Source organism: Pseudorca crassidens, chromosome 2 (assembly GCF_039906515.1).
Source record: "Pseudorca crassidens isolate mPseCra1 chromosome 2, mPseCra1.hap1, whole genome shotgun sequence".
NCBI classification, from domain to species: Eukaryota; Metazoa; Chordata; class Mammalia; order Artiodactyla; family Delphinidae; genus Pseudorca; species Pseudorca crassidens.
Genome location: NC_090297.1, coordinates 32,631,220 through 32,648,539, shown reverse-complemented (window position 1 = coordinate 32,648,539; position 17,320 = coordinate 32,631,220). Strand labels below are relative to the sequence as shown.

At 40.9% G+C, this 17,320-nt stretch overlaps 2 protein-coding genes and 1 non-coding gene across 4 annotated transcripts in view; 1 reads left to right on the top strand and 2 right to left on the bottom strand.

Moving 5' to 3' along the window:
• Positions 1-264: 264 nt before the first annotated feature.
• On the bottom strand, positions 265-7,747 carry EXO5 (exonuclease 5). Of its 2 annotated transcripts, XM_067725657.1 has the most exons (4): positions 7,326-7,747; positions 6,606-6,776; positions 6,445-6,501; positions 265-1,763 (listed from the first exon to the last, which is right to left on the bottom strand). In XM_067725657.1, the coding sequence occupies exon 4, from the start codon at positions 1,752-1,754 to the stop codon at positions 642-644; it is 1,113 nt and encodes a 370-aa protein (XP_067581758.1). In that variant the 5' UTR covers positions 1,755-1,763; positions 6,445-6,501; positions 6,606-6,776; positions 7,326-7,747; the 3' UTR covers positions 265-641. The 2 variants fall into 2 exon arrangements, with proteins under 2 accessions (XP_067581758.1, XP_067581759.1); XM_067725658.1 differs by lacking the exon at positions 6,606-6,776.
• Positions 7,748-14,203: 6,456 nt separating this feature from the next.
• LOC137208786 (zinc finger protein 184-like) overlaps positions 14,204-17,320 on the bottom strand; it is a 36,941-nt gene continuing 33,824 nt past the window's right edge. Inside the window, exon 13 of the mRNA XM_067709468.1 lies at positions 14,204-15,550. Within this exon, the coding sequence (XP_067565569.1) occupies positions 14,415-15,550 (1,136 nt within the window). The 3' untranslated portion in view covers positions 14,204-14,414. The remainder of the gene's footprint in view (positions 15,551-17,320) is intronic.
• TRNAK-UUU (transfer RNA lysine (anticodon UUU)) lies at positions 15,938-16,010 on the top strand. The gene has a single exon. It is a non-coding gene; the product is annotated as a tRNA-Lys (tRNA).

Below are 17,320 nucleotides of genomic sequence, written 5' to 3'. Positions count from 1 at the left end.
ACAAACTTCCACTCACGTATACATTCTTTCGTAAATATTAATATCATTTTTACTATTTTCATTTTTTATGACTTCCTGTTCCTGCTTCATTTTTCCTTATTTCTTTGAGCATATGTATTAGGCTTCTTTTAAATGAAAATGAAAGAAATATGTTTATGTATGAAATATGTTTATGTATGTACTTAAAGGCTTGGAATAACATGCACACACAACTATTCTGGTGGTCCTCTTTGAAGGGTTGAGATTATGAAAAAATCCAACCTGGACAGTGTTTCATTTTATTTCATTATATAAAATGTAGAAACCCTGATTGAGAAAAAATAGGGAAGAGACTTAAAAGAAACTGAAGAATCTTCTTAGGAAAGCAATGATTGCTGAAGGATACCTTGCTCCAGCCATGATAAGCATCTGTCTTCTTGGCAATCTACGGCAAAGCTCCAGGGACAGTATAATCCCAGATCTCTCCCACTCACCCCTGAGCCTTGGTCCTGGATTTGTGTGGTAAGAGGCTGAGGAAATATGAAAAGAACCAAAATAAGAACACTCTCCATGGAAGTGAAGCTCAGAGACTGGTCCTCTTTCACTCTGCTGAGTACATTAGGAGCAGGAAAGATCAAAGTTCCTGAAAGTCTATCTTCCGTTCATTTGGCTTTTTCGGTTTGTGGCTCTAGCATGGAGTTGGGCAACCCACCGCTCTTCCTCCACTCACAGATATCTGCATAGCTGCATGTCCGGCATTTCCAAGCCTCCTCCACATCAACACCTTGAGGCTCTCGGTGTCCCATCCAGTAGGCCATATAGTGCTGCACTTTGTTTCTCACCTCCGTCTCTTCAAAGGCCACTATCTCTGTACCCAGCACAGTGGCAGTCTCTTGGTGGATATACTCAATCTTCAGCATATCAATAACTGGGAGGTCAGACAGTGTTAGAGACAGGAAGACCAGCTCCATGAGGTCACCCAAGGACTTCACAGAGAAGCCTCCCTGCCGGGCATGCCTCAGCACTGAAGGTCCCAATGGCTTTTCTGGACACAATTTTGTGTGGTGGATTAGGCTAGCAGTGGTCACTTTCCCTTGTACCATGGCATCAAAGATATATTTGTACAGGCTGACCTGAAAACAGTCTTTTTTTCTCTGAGCGTCTGGAGGGAGCACAGGGTGCCTGCGTGTCTTGAGTTCAGCCAGTTCCAGTTCCCCCCTGGCTGTATAGTGCAGCTCATCAATCACTCCAACAAGGAGCACACCCTCCACTTCTCCAAACACTGGAAACTCTCTGATGCGCCCTTCTGACTGCAGGGTAGGAATCATCGATAACATGTTCAGAAACTTAATTGCCCAAGCATCTTCTTTAGTGGTGATGGGGACAGTCACAAGATCATGAACTTCTAGTTCTCTAGCTAGGTGGATGCTGGCACCAGTGTCCAAAACAGATGACTTCTCAGGTGTCAAGAAACCAGGAAGCTCCTTCCCATATACCATTTGCTGTTCACACCAGTTCTGAGTAGACAGGTCAGTGACATACAAATATTTAAGATGGAATTGTTCCATAGGTGACAAGACATCCAATCCCCTTTTCCACTTTGGTAAGCTTATGAGCTTGCCATCCTTCCCAGGGAGTTCAGAAGAAGGGCCAGGCTTGTTATGTGACGTACTTGACTCTTGTGTATCCTCCAGGTCCAGAAACTCTGAGTCACTCAAGTCTGAGAACCCTGAGGCCTCTGCTGACGCCGTCTCCTCTTCCCTAGTCTCTGCCATGGCACAGCTCTGGATTGGGCAAAGGCCGTGCATATCATGTTAAAGAAATGCATTACCCAAATGAAAAATTTCTCAAAAGCACTTTCAAATTCCAATGAGGTAAAAAAGAATCACGACTAATTATTTATATACAGTCTTTAAAGATGCTTATTTATTTATGACCAATTAGTAATGCTATAGAGTTGTACTACGGGTACAATTTACAACAATAAGACTCATTGTATCATCCATATATGAATACTTGGCAAAAATTTTTAAGGGCAAAATAAAACTTAAGTTTTATTACTGAATCTGGTACTAACATACCATATGTGACTTTAAGCAAATCACCTACTTTGTCCTCAGTTTCTTCATTTAAAAGGAAATTTGAGGTTTGCCTTTTTTCCTTCAAAATTCTACTGCCTTGGGACATTATTTCATTTTTTAAGTGAATGTAGATCATTGTAAATGTTGGAGCAATGTTTGCCAGTTTACCATGGACCACTTCTACAATTCTTTTGATACAAAGTCCTTGACTAGGAAAATAAATCTCAATAACAAACTGTTCCTTGAGAAAAATCAGCTCTACAATGACTGCTTTTTTTTTTTTTTTTTTTTTTTGCGTTATGCGGGCCTCTCACTGTTGTGGCCTCTCCCGTTGTGGAGCACAGGCTCTGGACGCGCAGGCTCAGCGGCCATGGCTCACGGGCCCAGCCGCTCCAACGGCATGTGGGATCTTCCTGGACCAGGGCACGAACCCATGTCCCCTGCATTGGCAGGCAGACTCTCAACCACTGCGCCACCAGGGAAGCCCTACAATGACTGCTTTTAAATGTAGTTCTCAGAAACATAGTGTGGCAAAATTCAAAGACTAACTACAGATAAATACAAATAGATCTACTCATGAAGTAATAGCATGAAGTAACGAGAGAGGATATTCACAGCAACTTGTGGAAATCAGTTGTTTTTTGTGTTTGAGATATATTAAGAAAATGACAAGAAGAAAAAGCTCTTGGTGGGTTTTACTTTACTGACTGTATAAATTCCTCCTAACACTATAGAAATTGGTGTTTCCCACTAAGTTTATTTTCTCCCTCCACAAGAAATTAGCTTATGATGGAAAATATGTAAGTGAAAACTCTTAAAATATTACTGTATTTTGCTATAAATAATAGTGAATATTTATTGCACAGTTATTGTGTGCTAGACACTGAGCCAGGTGCTTCACACCCAATATCTCAGTGCTCTACTGAGGGACAAATACTCTCCCTTTTTACAGCAAACAATTTCACAAGCACAGGAGACAGAATAGAACAATGAACACAATCTAGATAAATAACTGTTGACATGTTGCTGTGTTTGCTTCTTTCAGGTGTTTTTTTTTTAGCCTAACTACTTTAAAATAAATTACAGAAATCATCATGCTTCAAATACAAATGCTTCACATACTTTTCCAAAGAAGCCTCCTACATTAACTACAATATTATCATATCTACCAAAATTAATAATTCCCTAATACTCCAGTCCATATTCAAATTTCCTCAGCTGCCCTAAAAACCATTTGGATAGCTTTTCGTTAAACCAGGAAACAAAGACCATACATTATGTTTGATTGTTTTGTCTCTCAAGTATTTTTAATCTTAAGAAACTAGGGGAGTTCCCTGGTGACCTAGCGGTTAGGACTCCGGGCTTTCACTACCATGGGCCAGGTTCAATCCCTGGTCAGAAAAAAAGAAACTAGTAGGGGGGAGGGATAAATCAGGAGCTTGGGGTGAGCCCATGTACACTACTATATATAAGATATTTAGATAACCAACAAGGACCTACTGTATAGCACAGGGAACTCTACCCAATATTCTGTGATAACCTATATGAAAAAAGAATCTAAAAAAGAATGAATATATGTATATGTATATGAATTACTTTACCGTACAACTGAAACTAACATAACATTTTAAATCAGCTATACTCCAATAAAGGGACTTCCCTGATGGTGCAGTGGTTAAGACTCCGTGCTCCCAATGTAGGGGGCCCAGGTTCAATCTCTGGTCAGGAAACTAGGTCCCATATGCATGCTGCAACTAAGAGTTTGTATGCCACAACTAAGGAGCTGGTGAGCCACAACTAAGGAGCCCACCTGCTGCAACTAAGACCTAGTGCAACCAAATAAATAAATGTAAAATAAAAAACTATACTCCAATAAAATTAAAATATGAAAAAAAAAAGAAACTAGGCAAATTATCTTGTGAAGATACTCTTTTTAAGCCTTCCTTCTTACTTCACATATCTAACCCTGCATACAAAAAAAACTCCAAAAAACAAAACAAGGTATGAGTAGCCCATGAGTAGTATTTTGACTTTGGGTGACAAGAAAATAACTTGACACAGAATGTAAGCTGATTGAGGTAAAAACTGTGAGCGAAGCTTCCTCCTTGCTACTCTAAGGAGCAATGAAAGAGCAGTATGTACCAACTCCCATGTTAAAAACTTAACAACTGATACTTTGAAAATGGTATTAATATTAGTTATCATTGTACTTAACTAATTTTTAAATAGTCTAAATGTCCCTAATGAAGGAAAACACAGATAGCTGGAAAACAAGTTATTTGCAATGAACGAAAGTAATATAATGCTAAGACTTCTGGGTATATCCTATAAAGTTATTGCTTTATAGGATATTTCAACAGTAATAAAACACAGAAGCTGCACGTTTACACAAGTGTCTTAAACTATAAATGTGCCTTAGATGATGATAGTTTCAAAATTAGTAATGTTGGACTTCCCTGGTGGCACAGTGGTTAAGAATCTGCCTGCCAATTCAGGGGACATGGGTTCGAGCCCTGGTCTGGGAAGATCCCACATGCTGTGGAGCAACTAAGCCCGTAGGGCACAACTATGAGCCTGCTCTCTAGAGCCCACGAGCCACAACTACTGAGCCCACGCACCACAACTACTGAAGCCTGTGCGTCTAGAGCCCGTGCTCTGCAACAAGAGAAGCCACTGCAATGAGAAGCCCGTGCACCACAACAAAGAGCAGCCCCCGCTCGCCACAACTAGAGAAAGCCCGTGTACAGCAACGAAGACCCAAGACAGCCAAAAATAAATAAATAAATAAATTTATACAAAATGAGTAATGCTATTTGGACTATGAAGTCCCTGAAACTGGGAGAGAATCTTTACCCTCCACCAAGAAACAAAAGTTAAATGGCAATTAACACGTATACTTCGGGTTGTCCCCTACCCCCACCCCGCTGCAGAGGAGGGCACTAAATCCAAATCAACTGACCTTGAAAATAGTTTACTTCAAATATCCAGTCCTGGGCTATCCAATATGTAGCCACCAGTCACATGCAGCTATTTAAATTTAATTAAAATTAAATAAAATTAGACACATTTCAAGTGCTCAGTAGCTACATGTGGTTGGTGGGTACCACATTATAAGGCACAGATATAGAACACTTCCCTGTCACACAAAGTTCTATTGGACAGTACTGGTTTCAATTATTTCGTATGTATCTATTAACTCCCCAAAGAGAGCGTAAGCTCCTGAAATGCATGGACTTCCTACTTGTTTTACATACAACACTCAAAACAGGGTAGCTCTTAACAGGTAAGTGAAATGTTTGTAAAGAAGACACAAGGGACTTCCCTGGTGGCGCAGTGATGAAGAATCCCCCTGCCAATGCAAGGGACACGGGTTTGAGCCCTGGTCCAGGAAGATCCCACAGGCCGCGGAGCAACTAAGCCCGTGCGCCACAACTACTGAGCCTGCGCTCTAGAGCCGGCCAGCCACAACTACTGAGCTCACAGGCTGCATCTACTGAAGCCCGCGCACCTAGAGCCTGTGCTCTGCAACAAGAGAAGCCACTGCAACGAGAAGCCCACACACCGCAACGAAGAGTAGCCCCGCTCACCGCAATTAAAGCCTGCGCACAGCAACAAGACCCAACACAGCCAAAAATAAATACATAAATAAATTTATATTAAAAAAAAAAGAAGACACAAAAGGAGAGCATTCTTTGTGGAATTATTTACCTAAAAGGAAAAAACAATACACTGGGGATGGATAATTTAGACTCAATGTGTTGCTTGGACTTTCCTATGCAGAAAAAATCCAGGCAAGGGCATGATGCAGTGTGCACTTTGTCCCCAAATTCAGTTTGTATCTTTTTGACAGGAGATGATTTACGTGGCACATGGATCAACATCTTAGAATAAATATAAAGCTTAGAGTGTTCTTCAAAGGCATAATTTCATATGTAGTGTTTCTAAGCACAAGTTTGATTTTTTTAAATAAATGTAAGTAAAAAATTAAAAATATGAGACTAACAACATATGTGGTACATAGGTATGGTAGAAATAGGTGGTAAGTGAATGAGATGTTTGGGAAACACCAGCATGCTGCCAAGAGTCTGGGGGTCCTAGAGATCTGGATTCTGAACCTGAGTAGGTCAATAGTATTTAGTATGCTACTTGCCTTATGAGTATTCTTGGGCAAGTTTGCAGTTTTCCTGAGGCTACTGACACATCTTTAAAATTAGAGTACTCCTTCCAACCATACTCAGCTACCCAAACAACTGAGTGATGGCAAAGTACACACACTGGCACTCAACAAATGTGGATCTCCTTCTCCTTCTCAAGGGAGAGATGAGATAGTACACCTATTCCCTCTGACAAATTAAATTTTAGGAGAGAAGAAACTTCTACTCACCTGGGACTTGGCTGATCTTCCTCCTCACAGGAAAGGTAAAATGCTGAAATGACAAGGCTGGGGGGGGAGGAAAGAGCTCTGAAAGACCAGGTCTGCAATCGGAGAATCCAGTTAAGCAACTCTGGGCCTTGCTAGAACAGAGACTTTTGGTCCTTTCTCACCTGACCAGTCCCTCACATTACGGCGTTTCCTCCTCTCTGATTCACACTGCACAGACTGTTGCTCACCCCAGATCCTACGTAAAGCTTGCCTGGCTCCGAAGGCAAATTCTACGTGACTTGTTCGTTTTTGCCCCTACCCTGGATGCCGTTACTTGATCCAATCCCCGCTCCCTGCAAGTAAAAGGGTCAGCAATAACGAAGGTCCCCCAGGAGCTCCGAGAGCAGTTTCCTCTTCCAGCCCCAACTTCGGCCCAGAAGCTCGGGCAGAGACCTCAGATCAGATGTTTTTCCCCTCTAATGGGTTCCTGCTGCCTGCGGAACTGCCTCTGCCTTCACGCTCAACATCCTGACTTGCTCGGTGCAGCCCGGCCTTGTGGGCTCCAAGAAAGCCTTAAGCGGAGACCTTCCCACCGGCCCCAAAACCACTGTCTCCCTGGGAATTCCATGCATGTCCGAAAGTTTACTGAGCACCTCCCTACAGTGTACTGGAGGAGCAAGCAAAGGATTGCTGGACTTGGGAAGGGGTCCCAGCCGACAGCAGGGTCTTCCAAGTTCGAAATGTCCTGAACCCACAGGAGCAGACGCGATAAGCCGCTGCCCCGGAGCCGTTCCCACCCAGAAAGGGGGTTGGGGGGACGCGGCACCCGCGGAGGCAGATCCCCCGAGTTCCAAAACGCAGCCCCTCAGCCCGCCACCGGCATTCGCCGGCCTTCCCCTAACCTGGGATATGCCTCGGAACCCCGGACTCCACCGGCTCCGCCGCGGCCTCGTAACGGCTCCCGGACCCTTTCCCCAGACACGCAAGTGCAAGACAGGCAGAGGACCCCTGGTTTCGCGCTTCGCACAGAAGCCTCCTGGACACCAGGCCCAGAATGCCCAGCGGCTGCCCAAGGTCCGCCCCCTCCCGGAGGCCTCAGCTGCGCCGCTTAGTCTTCGCGCGTCTGCGGCTCAGACGCGAATCCCGCTAGCTGCGGGGCGGAGGAGGGTCCTGATGCTGTTCCGCCTCTGCGGAGGTCATCCTTGTGGGTCGCTGGCTGTGCGTGTGGTTTCATTCGGGACGGAACTGCGCCGTCACCTGACCAAGAAGCTCCCACCCTGGCGGCTCCCGGCTACTGCCAAGCCAGTGTAGGGGAAAGGTCTAGGGCATGTCCCTTTCCGCGGTGCACTTGGCCTCTGCCCGTTAGCGCTGCGTCTGCGCTTTGCCACCTTGTACGCCTTTCTTTGCACCTCGCACCAACTTTCCCAGCTGAGAGAACAGCCACGAACTCACTTTTCGAAGATGCTGACGCTCGTCTCATCAATGTATTTCTTTTTTCTATTTGCTTGCTTTTTAATTAACCCTTTTATTGGGAAATATAACACAATTATATTCTGAAATAGAAAGGTGAGTATAATAATTATTGAACAGACATATCATGTAGAGCAAAAATAGTGTCGTGCCATTCCCAAATACACTCCCATGCCTCCTTCCTGAGAAAACCAGTTGTCTGACTTTTATGACAATCATCGCTTTTTTTTTTTTTTTTAACAGCCATCACATATTTGGAAACAATTTGTGACAAAGGTGGCATCGCATAGCAACGGAGAAAAAAAGATGGCCTTTTCGATGAAGGTTCTGAGACAATAGGGTATCCTTATGAAAAAAAATATAAAATGAGACCCCTTGTCTCACTTCATCACAAATATCAATTCCAGGAGGATTAAAAACCTAAATACATTTTGGACTTCAGAATAGGGAAAGATTTTTTTTTAAATCTATTTATTTACTTACTTATTTTTGGGCCTCGCAGCTTGCGGATCTTAGTTCCCCCACTAGGGATTGAACCCCAGCACCAGCAGTGAAAGCGAGTCCTAACTACCGGACTGCCAGGGAATTCCCCGATTTCTTTTTAAAAAATACAAAAATGTTGGGAGTTCCCTGGTGGTCCAGTGCTTTCACTGCCCTCGCCTGGGTTCAATCGCTGGTCAGGGAACTAAGATTCCGCAAGCAGCGCAGCACGGCCAAAAAAAAAAAAAAAAAAGTTAAATAAAAAAGAAAACTACAAAGGAGATTTTGGGTCAGTTGGGGGAATTTAAATGTGACATATATTAGATAATAGTATCAATTATCAATATCCTGAGTGTGAAAATGATTTTGTGGTTGTGTAGGAAAACGTCCTTGTTCTTGGAAATATGAAAGTTGAGGGGAATCTTACACATCAAGTGAAATATGGGTGGGCACTGCTGTATTGAGGCTGGAGGTTTCTACCTCCTCCCAAGTATAACTTTCCTTCACCAGGATGCAATTCCCAATGCACAGAAGCCTCTCCTCAACCCTCTCACACATGGACCTGTTATCTTCAAACGGAGTTTGAGGGGGCAATGCTGATTGGTGGAGTGAAGCAGAAGCGATTCAGAAATGATCACGCTGTGGGGAAAAGAAATTTCCAAGATAGCAAGACGATGTTCCCCAAAGCTTTCATTCTCAAATTTCAGAAAATGTTACCCTTTCCCCAAAAGGCTATCATAAGAAGTCAGGGCATTTAAGGTCCATCTGTATACAAAAGCCTTTGATTTAGTTCCTCCACCTCCAGGGATATCTGTAATATGGGAAATAATGTTAGACACAAGTTGTCTGTTTTCCTCTTTCCATCTTACTTTCCTTACTCTTTCAGAGGGTAGAATTTGTATCTCTAAATCACACTGATTACAGTCTTCCACTGAAGTGTTTATATGATAAAAGTAAGTGTTTATCTATATGAATGCTCTCGAGAGCTTCACTGTCCAACACAGTAGCCACTAGGTACGTGTGGCTCTTAAGCATTTGAAATGTGGCTAGTCCAAAATGACATCTGCTGTAACTATAAAATATTGTATTTTGAAGATTTAGTAAAAAAAAAAAAAGTTAACTCACTAATAACTTTTATATTGATTACATGTTGAAATAGTAATATTTGGATATATTGTATCAAATGGAATATATTTTAAAAATTAATTTTACTTACTGCTTTTTATTGCATTAATGTGGCTGGTAGACACTTTAAAATTATTTATGTGGTTTGCATTTGTGTTGTGGCTCACATTATATTTCTCTTAGACAGTGCTGCTCTTGAGCATCAGACCTAAGGGTGGGGAATTTATCTTGCTCAAGTTTGGGTTCCTTACAGGTGCTAGAACAATTATTGACATAATTTTTATATGCTTAAGAGAAACCCACTGACAATATTCTGTATTTGAGAGCCTTCTCTTCCCAGTATTAAGGTCAGCCTCTCTTTAGCCAAACACCAGTTTCTGGTAATTGAAAAGGGCATTGCTTAGTTGGAGAAAGCCAGAAAAGGTAGCCCTAAGCTAGGAAGTTGGGGGAGCTGGGAATGAGTTAAGGATGTAAGACTGGGCCATGCTTCTGCTAAAACAGGCAGCCTCAGATGTAGGACATTTGAACTCTTGAATCTATTAGGGTTTATTCATTTATCAGTTTGAAAACCCAAGAGCTCTAGCTTCAGGTGAGGCTTGATCCAGATGTCAAACAGTGAGACCAGAACTGAGTTTTCTCTCTCCATTTCTTGGATCTATTTCCTCTGTGTTTTTGCATTTATAGGCAGTCTTTCTCCTCTTCCACTGCCAGTAGCTTCCAGGGCCACAGTCTTCCAGATTTGTGTCCAGTGGAAAAAAAGGAAGCCCATTCCCTAATACCTCAAAGGTAAGTCCAGAAATTGTCCAATTGGCCCTGATTACTCAAACTGGGGCTGTGTGCTTGTCTTAACCAGAGTCTTCAAGAAAACAGAGCCTGAGGCAAGGATTCGATGATTTTTTTTTTTTTTTTTTTTTTTTTAGGTGCAAACCCATGGTAGCAAGGGTAAGAAAATAAGGAAGTGTAGCAAGCAACAGTGTGAAGCAAATTGAAGTTGAATAGCCCTGGCTATTGCTTCATGTTGAGCCATGGTCCTCCATAGTGATTCCAGAGTAATTTTATAAAATTAAAATCCCTTGCTATCACTCTCTAGTCAAAAATCCTGTAGGATAAGGCCTAGATATTTATTTAGTAAATTCAGCCAAGACTTCAATTGTTCATCCAAAACTTCATAGATTTTGTGTAGTATTCCCTGAAGATGTAACACAAACTAAATCTAGGAGGATGAGTAGGAGATAAAAAAGAAGTTAGGCAGAAGGAGGAAAAAATAGCATAGTTGATCACCAGAAACCATGAAATAGCATGGAATATTTGGAGGACCATAATATGTTTATGGCTGGAGAGAAGTATGCTTGGGGGGAAATTTGGGAGCCACTACTAGAAAAAAAGGCAGTGCTCTATACCAAGTATTCTGTTAAGGAATCTGACATTTAGCTTCAAGTTATAAGAAACCATTGAGGGATTTCAAGCAATAATTTGATTAGTTATATGTTTTAGTGTGACCACTCTAGCAGCAGTGGGGATGACAGAGAGATGAGTCCAGATTAGATATATAAAAAATATTTAGGAATCTATTTAAGCAGTTAGGAAATGCTAAGAGCCTGATTAAAGTACTGACAATGGGAATAGAGCAGAGGATATAAACTGAAGAGATCCTGAACAGAATGTATAGGACCTGGTGACTGATTGGGAAAGGTGACGGATGAGAGGGAGAAGTTTAAACTGGAGAATTGGATGAGTGGTGATACCACTTCCTGGATTAAGGAATACAGATTTTATTGAAAAAATTGAGTTGAGTTTTGGACACACTTTGAGGTGACTATGAGTTACCCAAGTGGAGATATCCAGTGGGATATTGAACATAATGTTTTCTCCTGGAACTCAGGAGAGATTTGTAAGATATAGATGTAGATGTAAGAGGCGTTCGGATGTTAACAAGATCAGACAAAATATCTAGCTTGAGAAGAGAATTATGCCTAAGCACACAGTTCTGGGGAAGAACATTCACATAACCAACAGAAGGAGAAGTTCCTGTGGGATAAATCGAATGAATGAATAAGCACTGATAAAAGGCAAAGCCAGTGGGTAGGCTCTGAAGCATAATTTATGAAAGACTTCCTTGGGGCAATAGATCTGAGAAGTAAAAGTCTTACAATGGCGAAAAGCAGCTATGTTCAGCCATTAAGGGCAAGTGTTTGGAAAGCCAGGCTAACAAACTTAGAGGAAAAAATGCTCAAAAATATGACTTAGGTGAAAAGATGTGAGTAATTAAAGAAGGGGAGTCTCCATTTCTTTATCTATAAAGAGAGAAGTTTCAATTAGGTGAGTTCCTAGATCCTTTCCAGTTCTAAAGTTCTGATCTGATAAGCCAGCATTGAAGAGTGAGTAGGATATGGAATGCTATGAACAGTAACCCTTTCTTCTGCTCTCCTGCCCCTCCAGCACCTCCCCCCCCTCCCCGGCCCCATTCACCACCACATCATCCACATGGTTCCCACAGAAGCTGAGATCTCTGCCTACAGTTGACTTGTTTAGTGGTGGGCGCCTGACCTAGCTGGGCCAGTAAGAGAGCTTCCCCATGATTTTGAGATAAGAAGTGAGAAAGAGAAGACAGTTTTTCTCTGAGTGATGGAAACCGAATATATGTAAAATCTAAAGCTGATGGTAACCGTGATTTGCAATGAGGTGTTGAAAACAAAAAAGAAAAGCCAGAATGAAGAAAACACAAGAAGCAGAGGTCGGAGATGGAGAGAAAACTGCCTGGGTTTTCCAAAGCGTTTCAGATCCTGGTCTCAGTCCACTGTTATAATGTATCGCTGCCCTGAATTCCATGAGATACCCCAATATCCCTCTATTAACACCTCTCTTTGAGACTTAACTAACCTCAGTTGATTTCTGTTACTTGTAACTTAAAGATTCTCAACTAATATATTTGAGTGTAGTCAGAGCCCATAGGGGAAGGAGATAAGTAAATGGAAGACGAAGCTGTAAGGTACAACTAGATGTAATGAAGGATCTTAAGTGCCAGGCTTTGGTTTATAACTGAGTAGTGGCTGTGGGGATGAAGATGAGGGGAAATCCATCAACATTTCACAGAATCACTAAAACTTTAATAAAACTTTACCAGAATGAAAAATGAACATATACAAAATTACTGTGGTCCTGACCTTGGCAGTCAGCTTTCACACATAATAAGCAATGTCAACTAATTAATTAATGTTCTCTTCATTAATTAATGTTTATTAATTAGAAAGTCGTGTCCTACCTCGTTTCTGTCTCCTTCCACATGTGAACTGTAACTCGCTAACACAGCCATCCTGTAAAATGCTACGTATGGTCAGTTAATCAGCTGTGGTATATCCTGCTATATTAAGTACCCTGACTCCATTGTCAGTTTTCCTCCATTCCAAAGGGGTTGCAGCCAAGATTATACTTGCTAAGGCAGGTGGATCAGTCTCTTTAAAGGAACTCTACTTCATCAGACAGTTCCAGACTCAGAAGTCAGGGGCTGTAACAGTTGGTGGAGAGATGTCTTCTCCTTCTCCAGCTGAGACTTTGGTTGGTCTATTTGATAACATGCAGATTTCTCTCTGGCTCCAGGGATGGCAAGTGCCGCTCTTTATGGGGATGCAGCTCGGCTGGTACTTCTAGGCTATGTTATTGAGAGAAGCTGATACTTCTTTAATGGATGATGGGGCTGTTGGCTCAGGAGATACTTCAGCACCAGATATGGTTCCCACAGTTCTGTATCTTGCTGGTGGGAAAATAAATTGATCCAACCTCTATGAAGGTCAATTTGGCAGTATCCATCATACAAATGTGCATACCCTTTAGCACAGAAATTCCTGTTCTAGGAATTTGCCCTATGCATGTACTTACATTGTGAGAAATAAAAATGCATGACTATTCATTGCAATATCATATAAATAAGAGATTGGAAATTCAAAAATCCATCTATAGTGAAGTGGCTAAAGTACATTCAAACCATGGAATACTATCAGCTATAAAAAAAGAATGAGGGGCTTCCCTAGTGGCACAGTGGTTGGGAGTCCGCCTGCTGATGCAGGGGACACAGGTTCGTGCCCCGGTCTGGGAGGATCCCACATGCCGTGGAGCAGCTCGGCCCATGAGCCATGGCTGCTGAGCCTGCGCATCCGGAGCCTGTGCTCCGCAACGGGAGAGGCCACAACAGTGAGAGGCCCGCGTACCACAAAAAAAAAAAAAAAAAAGAATGAGGAGGCACTTTATTTACTGATATGGAATGACCTCCATGATATACAGTGAAGTAATAAAAGTAATATGTGTTTGTATGGGGGGCTGCCATTTATGCTTAAAAAGTAAAAAATGTATATATGTATTCTCTTGGATTTAAACAGAAAGATCTCTGGAAGGGTGTACAGAAAACTTAGTTATAAAAAATGGTTGCCTCTGGTAGAATTTTGTGATGGGGGATGGAGGAAGAAGTCTTTCCACTTATACAACTGACTGTACCTTTTGAAGTTTATACCGTGTGAGTTTTCCCCATTAAAAAAATTTTTTTTAATTAAAAAAATATAGGGGTGGTGATGTTTTAAACAGTAGTTCCCAAATGCTGGTCTGTAAATCAGCGAATGCCCATGATGAATAATTTATTAATCTACCATGAAATCATAAAAGTAATAATGTGTGAATTTTCTATTGAATTTTATTTCTATTGAATTCTGTTGAATTTAACTTGAAGGGCCATCTTTTATTCTTGATTAAGTACTTTGTGTGGAGATATTAGTAGACAGTAGTTATCAATGTAATGTTTATTTACACAATGGGCAAAATTAGAAGTTGGCATCATTATGTCAATTCCTCCAATTTAGAGTCCTGAAATTCGAAGCACAGAATCACTGATTTAGACCTGGCTTTTGTTCATGTTGAATAATCTGTTTTTAGGCATTATTCTGGAAGGCATTTCTCCTGTGTATTTCATGGTGTCGAGTAAGTGATGAATTATAGCTGAAGGCTTTTCCACATTCATTACATTCATAAGGTTTTTCTCCTGTGTGATGCCTCTGATGTTTCTTAAAGGATGAATCATGCCTGTAGGCTTTTCCACAGCGGTTGCATTCATATGCTTTCACTCCTGTATGAACAGTTTTATGGTTGCTAAGGTGTATCCTTTGCCTAAAGGCTTTCCCACATTCCTTACATTTGTAGGGTCTCTCCCCAGTATGGATTCTCTGGTGATGCGTTAGATAAGCTCTATGACTAAAGGTTTTACAACATGTGGTGCATGCATAGGGCTTCTCCCCAGTATGAATTCTTATATGTTCACTAAGGTGTCTAATCTGTCTAAAGGTTTTCCCACATTCATTGCATGTAAAGGGTTTCTCTCCAGAATGAGTTCTCAAATGTTGGATCAAGCTAATGTTCTGGCTGAAAGCTTTCTGACATTTATCACATACATAGGGTTTCTCACCAGTGTGAGTTCTATGATGTTGATTAAGAGATGAGCGATGTCTGAAGGCTTTACCACATTCTTCACATTCAAAGGGTTTCTCACCAGTATGGATTCTTTGGTGTGTGGTAAGGGATGCACTTTGACTAAAGGCCCTTCCGCATTCCTTACATCTGAAGGGTTTCTCACCAGTATGAATTCTCATGTGTTCGGTAAGGTGAATGGGTTGTTTGAAGACTTTTTCACATATATTACATTCGTAGGTTTTTGTTCTTATGTAACTTGTTGGATGATTAATCAAATCTGATTTGTATTTGTTTCTCTTTCTAGGTGTGTCATATTTATGGTGCCTCTGTTCTATAACAACATTTGAACTCACAATATTTTTGCCAAATTTGTAAGTTTCTTGGCCTCTCTTCTTATGGGTCAAGATGGTTTGTCTCACGTCTCTTCCATGGCTATCCTGGTGGCTTTCTAACTCATGATCATATTTTGAGACTTTTCTCAATGTGGAAAAAATGACATCATCCCTCATGAACCTTTCCATCATCATGCCATGATAGAACTGTTCCTGTAAAACGTCATTCTTTGCAGTTGATGCAGCTGTTTCTGTTTTACTCTTCAAGTCTGAAAGAAATGGAAAAAATGCAAATAACTCATATTCATTATGCTTCAAAAAATCAATTATTATACTGGGTATGGACTAGAGATTTAGATAACAATACATATAAAGTACATGAAGTTCTGAGTATATTTAAATATGGTTAGGCACTCTGGAGAGGTAATGGGAAATTAAGAAACAATGAACCAGGTAAAAGTGTGATTTTATATACAGGGTAAAAATTTGAATATTTTAGTCCTCTTCTTTCTATTAATACTAAATAATGAAATTTCAGGGCTATGTCTTAACAGTGTCTTTTTAATTGATAACTACTTTTGGAAAACATTCTCAGAAAGATAAAAAGATTTCCCTTTTCCCACTCCAGCTAGTTCAAAAATAAGGTTTGAGGGAATTCCCTGGTGGTCCAGTGGTTAGGACTCTGCGCTTTTACTGCCGAGGGCTCGGGTTCAATACCTGGTCAGGGAGCTAAGATCCCACAAGCTGCACGGTGTGGCCAAAAAAGAAAACAAAAAAATTTGAACTAAGGACATTCACAAGAATGTCAAGCTGTCTTTTACTGAAGCTTATATTAATATTTACATATTGTTCTGCTTCCTGTAGTTATTAATCTGTCCAGGGAAGTGTTAATTATACAAAGGAGACTTGTAAGAAACCCAGACTGCTATGTTGCTACTATTGCTATGTTCTATGAAAATATCCTTTCTTTAAAGGATATTTAAAATTCTGTTTTTTTAAATAATTTAGTGCACCATTACTAATACTTCAACTGACAGTTCCATATTCCTGAAAAGTATAACTTCTTGTAGGATTTTTGGTTAACACAGAAGGATCATTTGTACTTCCAAATTCCAAATTCTAAATGAATAGATGCAAAAATAAAGTCTATGTTCTGCAGGCCCCTGATTCTGGTCCTGGATTAGGGAGAAGGAAGACAAGAAGAAGATAGGGGAAGAGAGAACAGGCCATCTATGACTCCTTCCCAGTTCTGTATCCAAGCTGAAGCAGGCCCAAGCTAGGGGAGGAGAGAAGATATAACTTTGAAGTTGGGAGTTTTTATTATTATACTGAATTACATATTTCACTAAAAGACAGACTGTTTTTATTTAAAGGGACTGGACCACCTATGGGATCTCTCTGAGATTTCATCCAGAGGCAGGGAAAGAACATTCATGGTAGCTATTATTATTATTTTCCTTATTATAAGTTGAAAAAGAGAAAACCCAGGAGAATGTACAAATTATTGGAATTAATAACAGAGTGAAACAAGGTGGCTGGCTAGAAGATCAAAACCGGTTATGTTATTACACACTAGCAAAAAAGAGAAAACATAATTGAAAAAAGTTATACCATTTAAAATAGGGAATTCCCTGGTGGTCCAGTGGTTAGGACTCCGTGCTCTCACTGCCAAGGGCCCGGGTTCAATCCCTGGTTGGGGAACTAAGATCCCACCAGCTGTGCAGGGTGGCCAAAAAAATAAAATGAAATAGCAATAAAATATAAGTTCTTCAGGACGAATCTGACAAAAGATGTTCAATGTGTACAAGACTTTTATGGGGGAAAATCCTTTATTTAAAAAAATTAGGAAATATCAGTAAGTGGAGCAATATACCACATTCCTGGACAGTAGGACTCAATATCATAATATCAATTCCCTCCCAAATTGATCTATAAATTCAATTCTATTCCAATCAAAATACCACCAGAGTACTTGTGTGTGTGTGTGTGTGTGTGTGTGTGTGTAATTGATGCACTCATTATATAATTCATATGGAAAA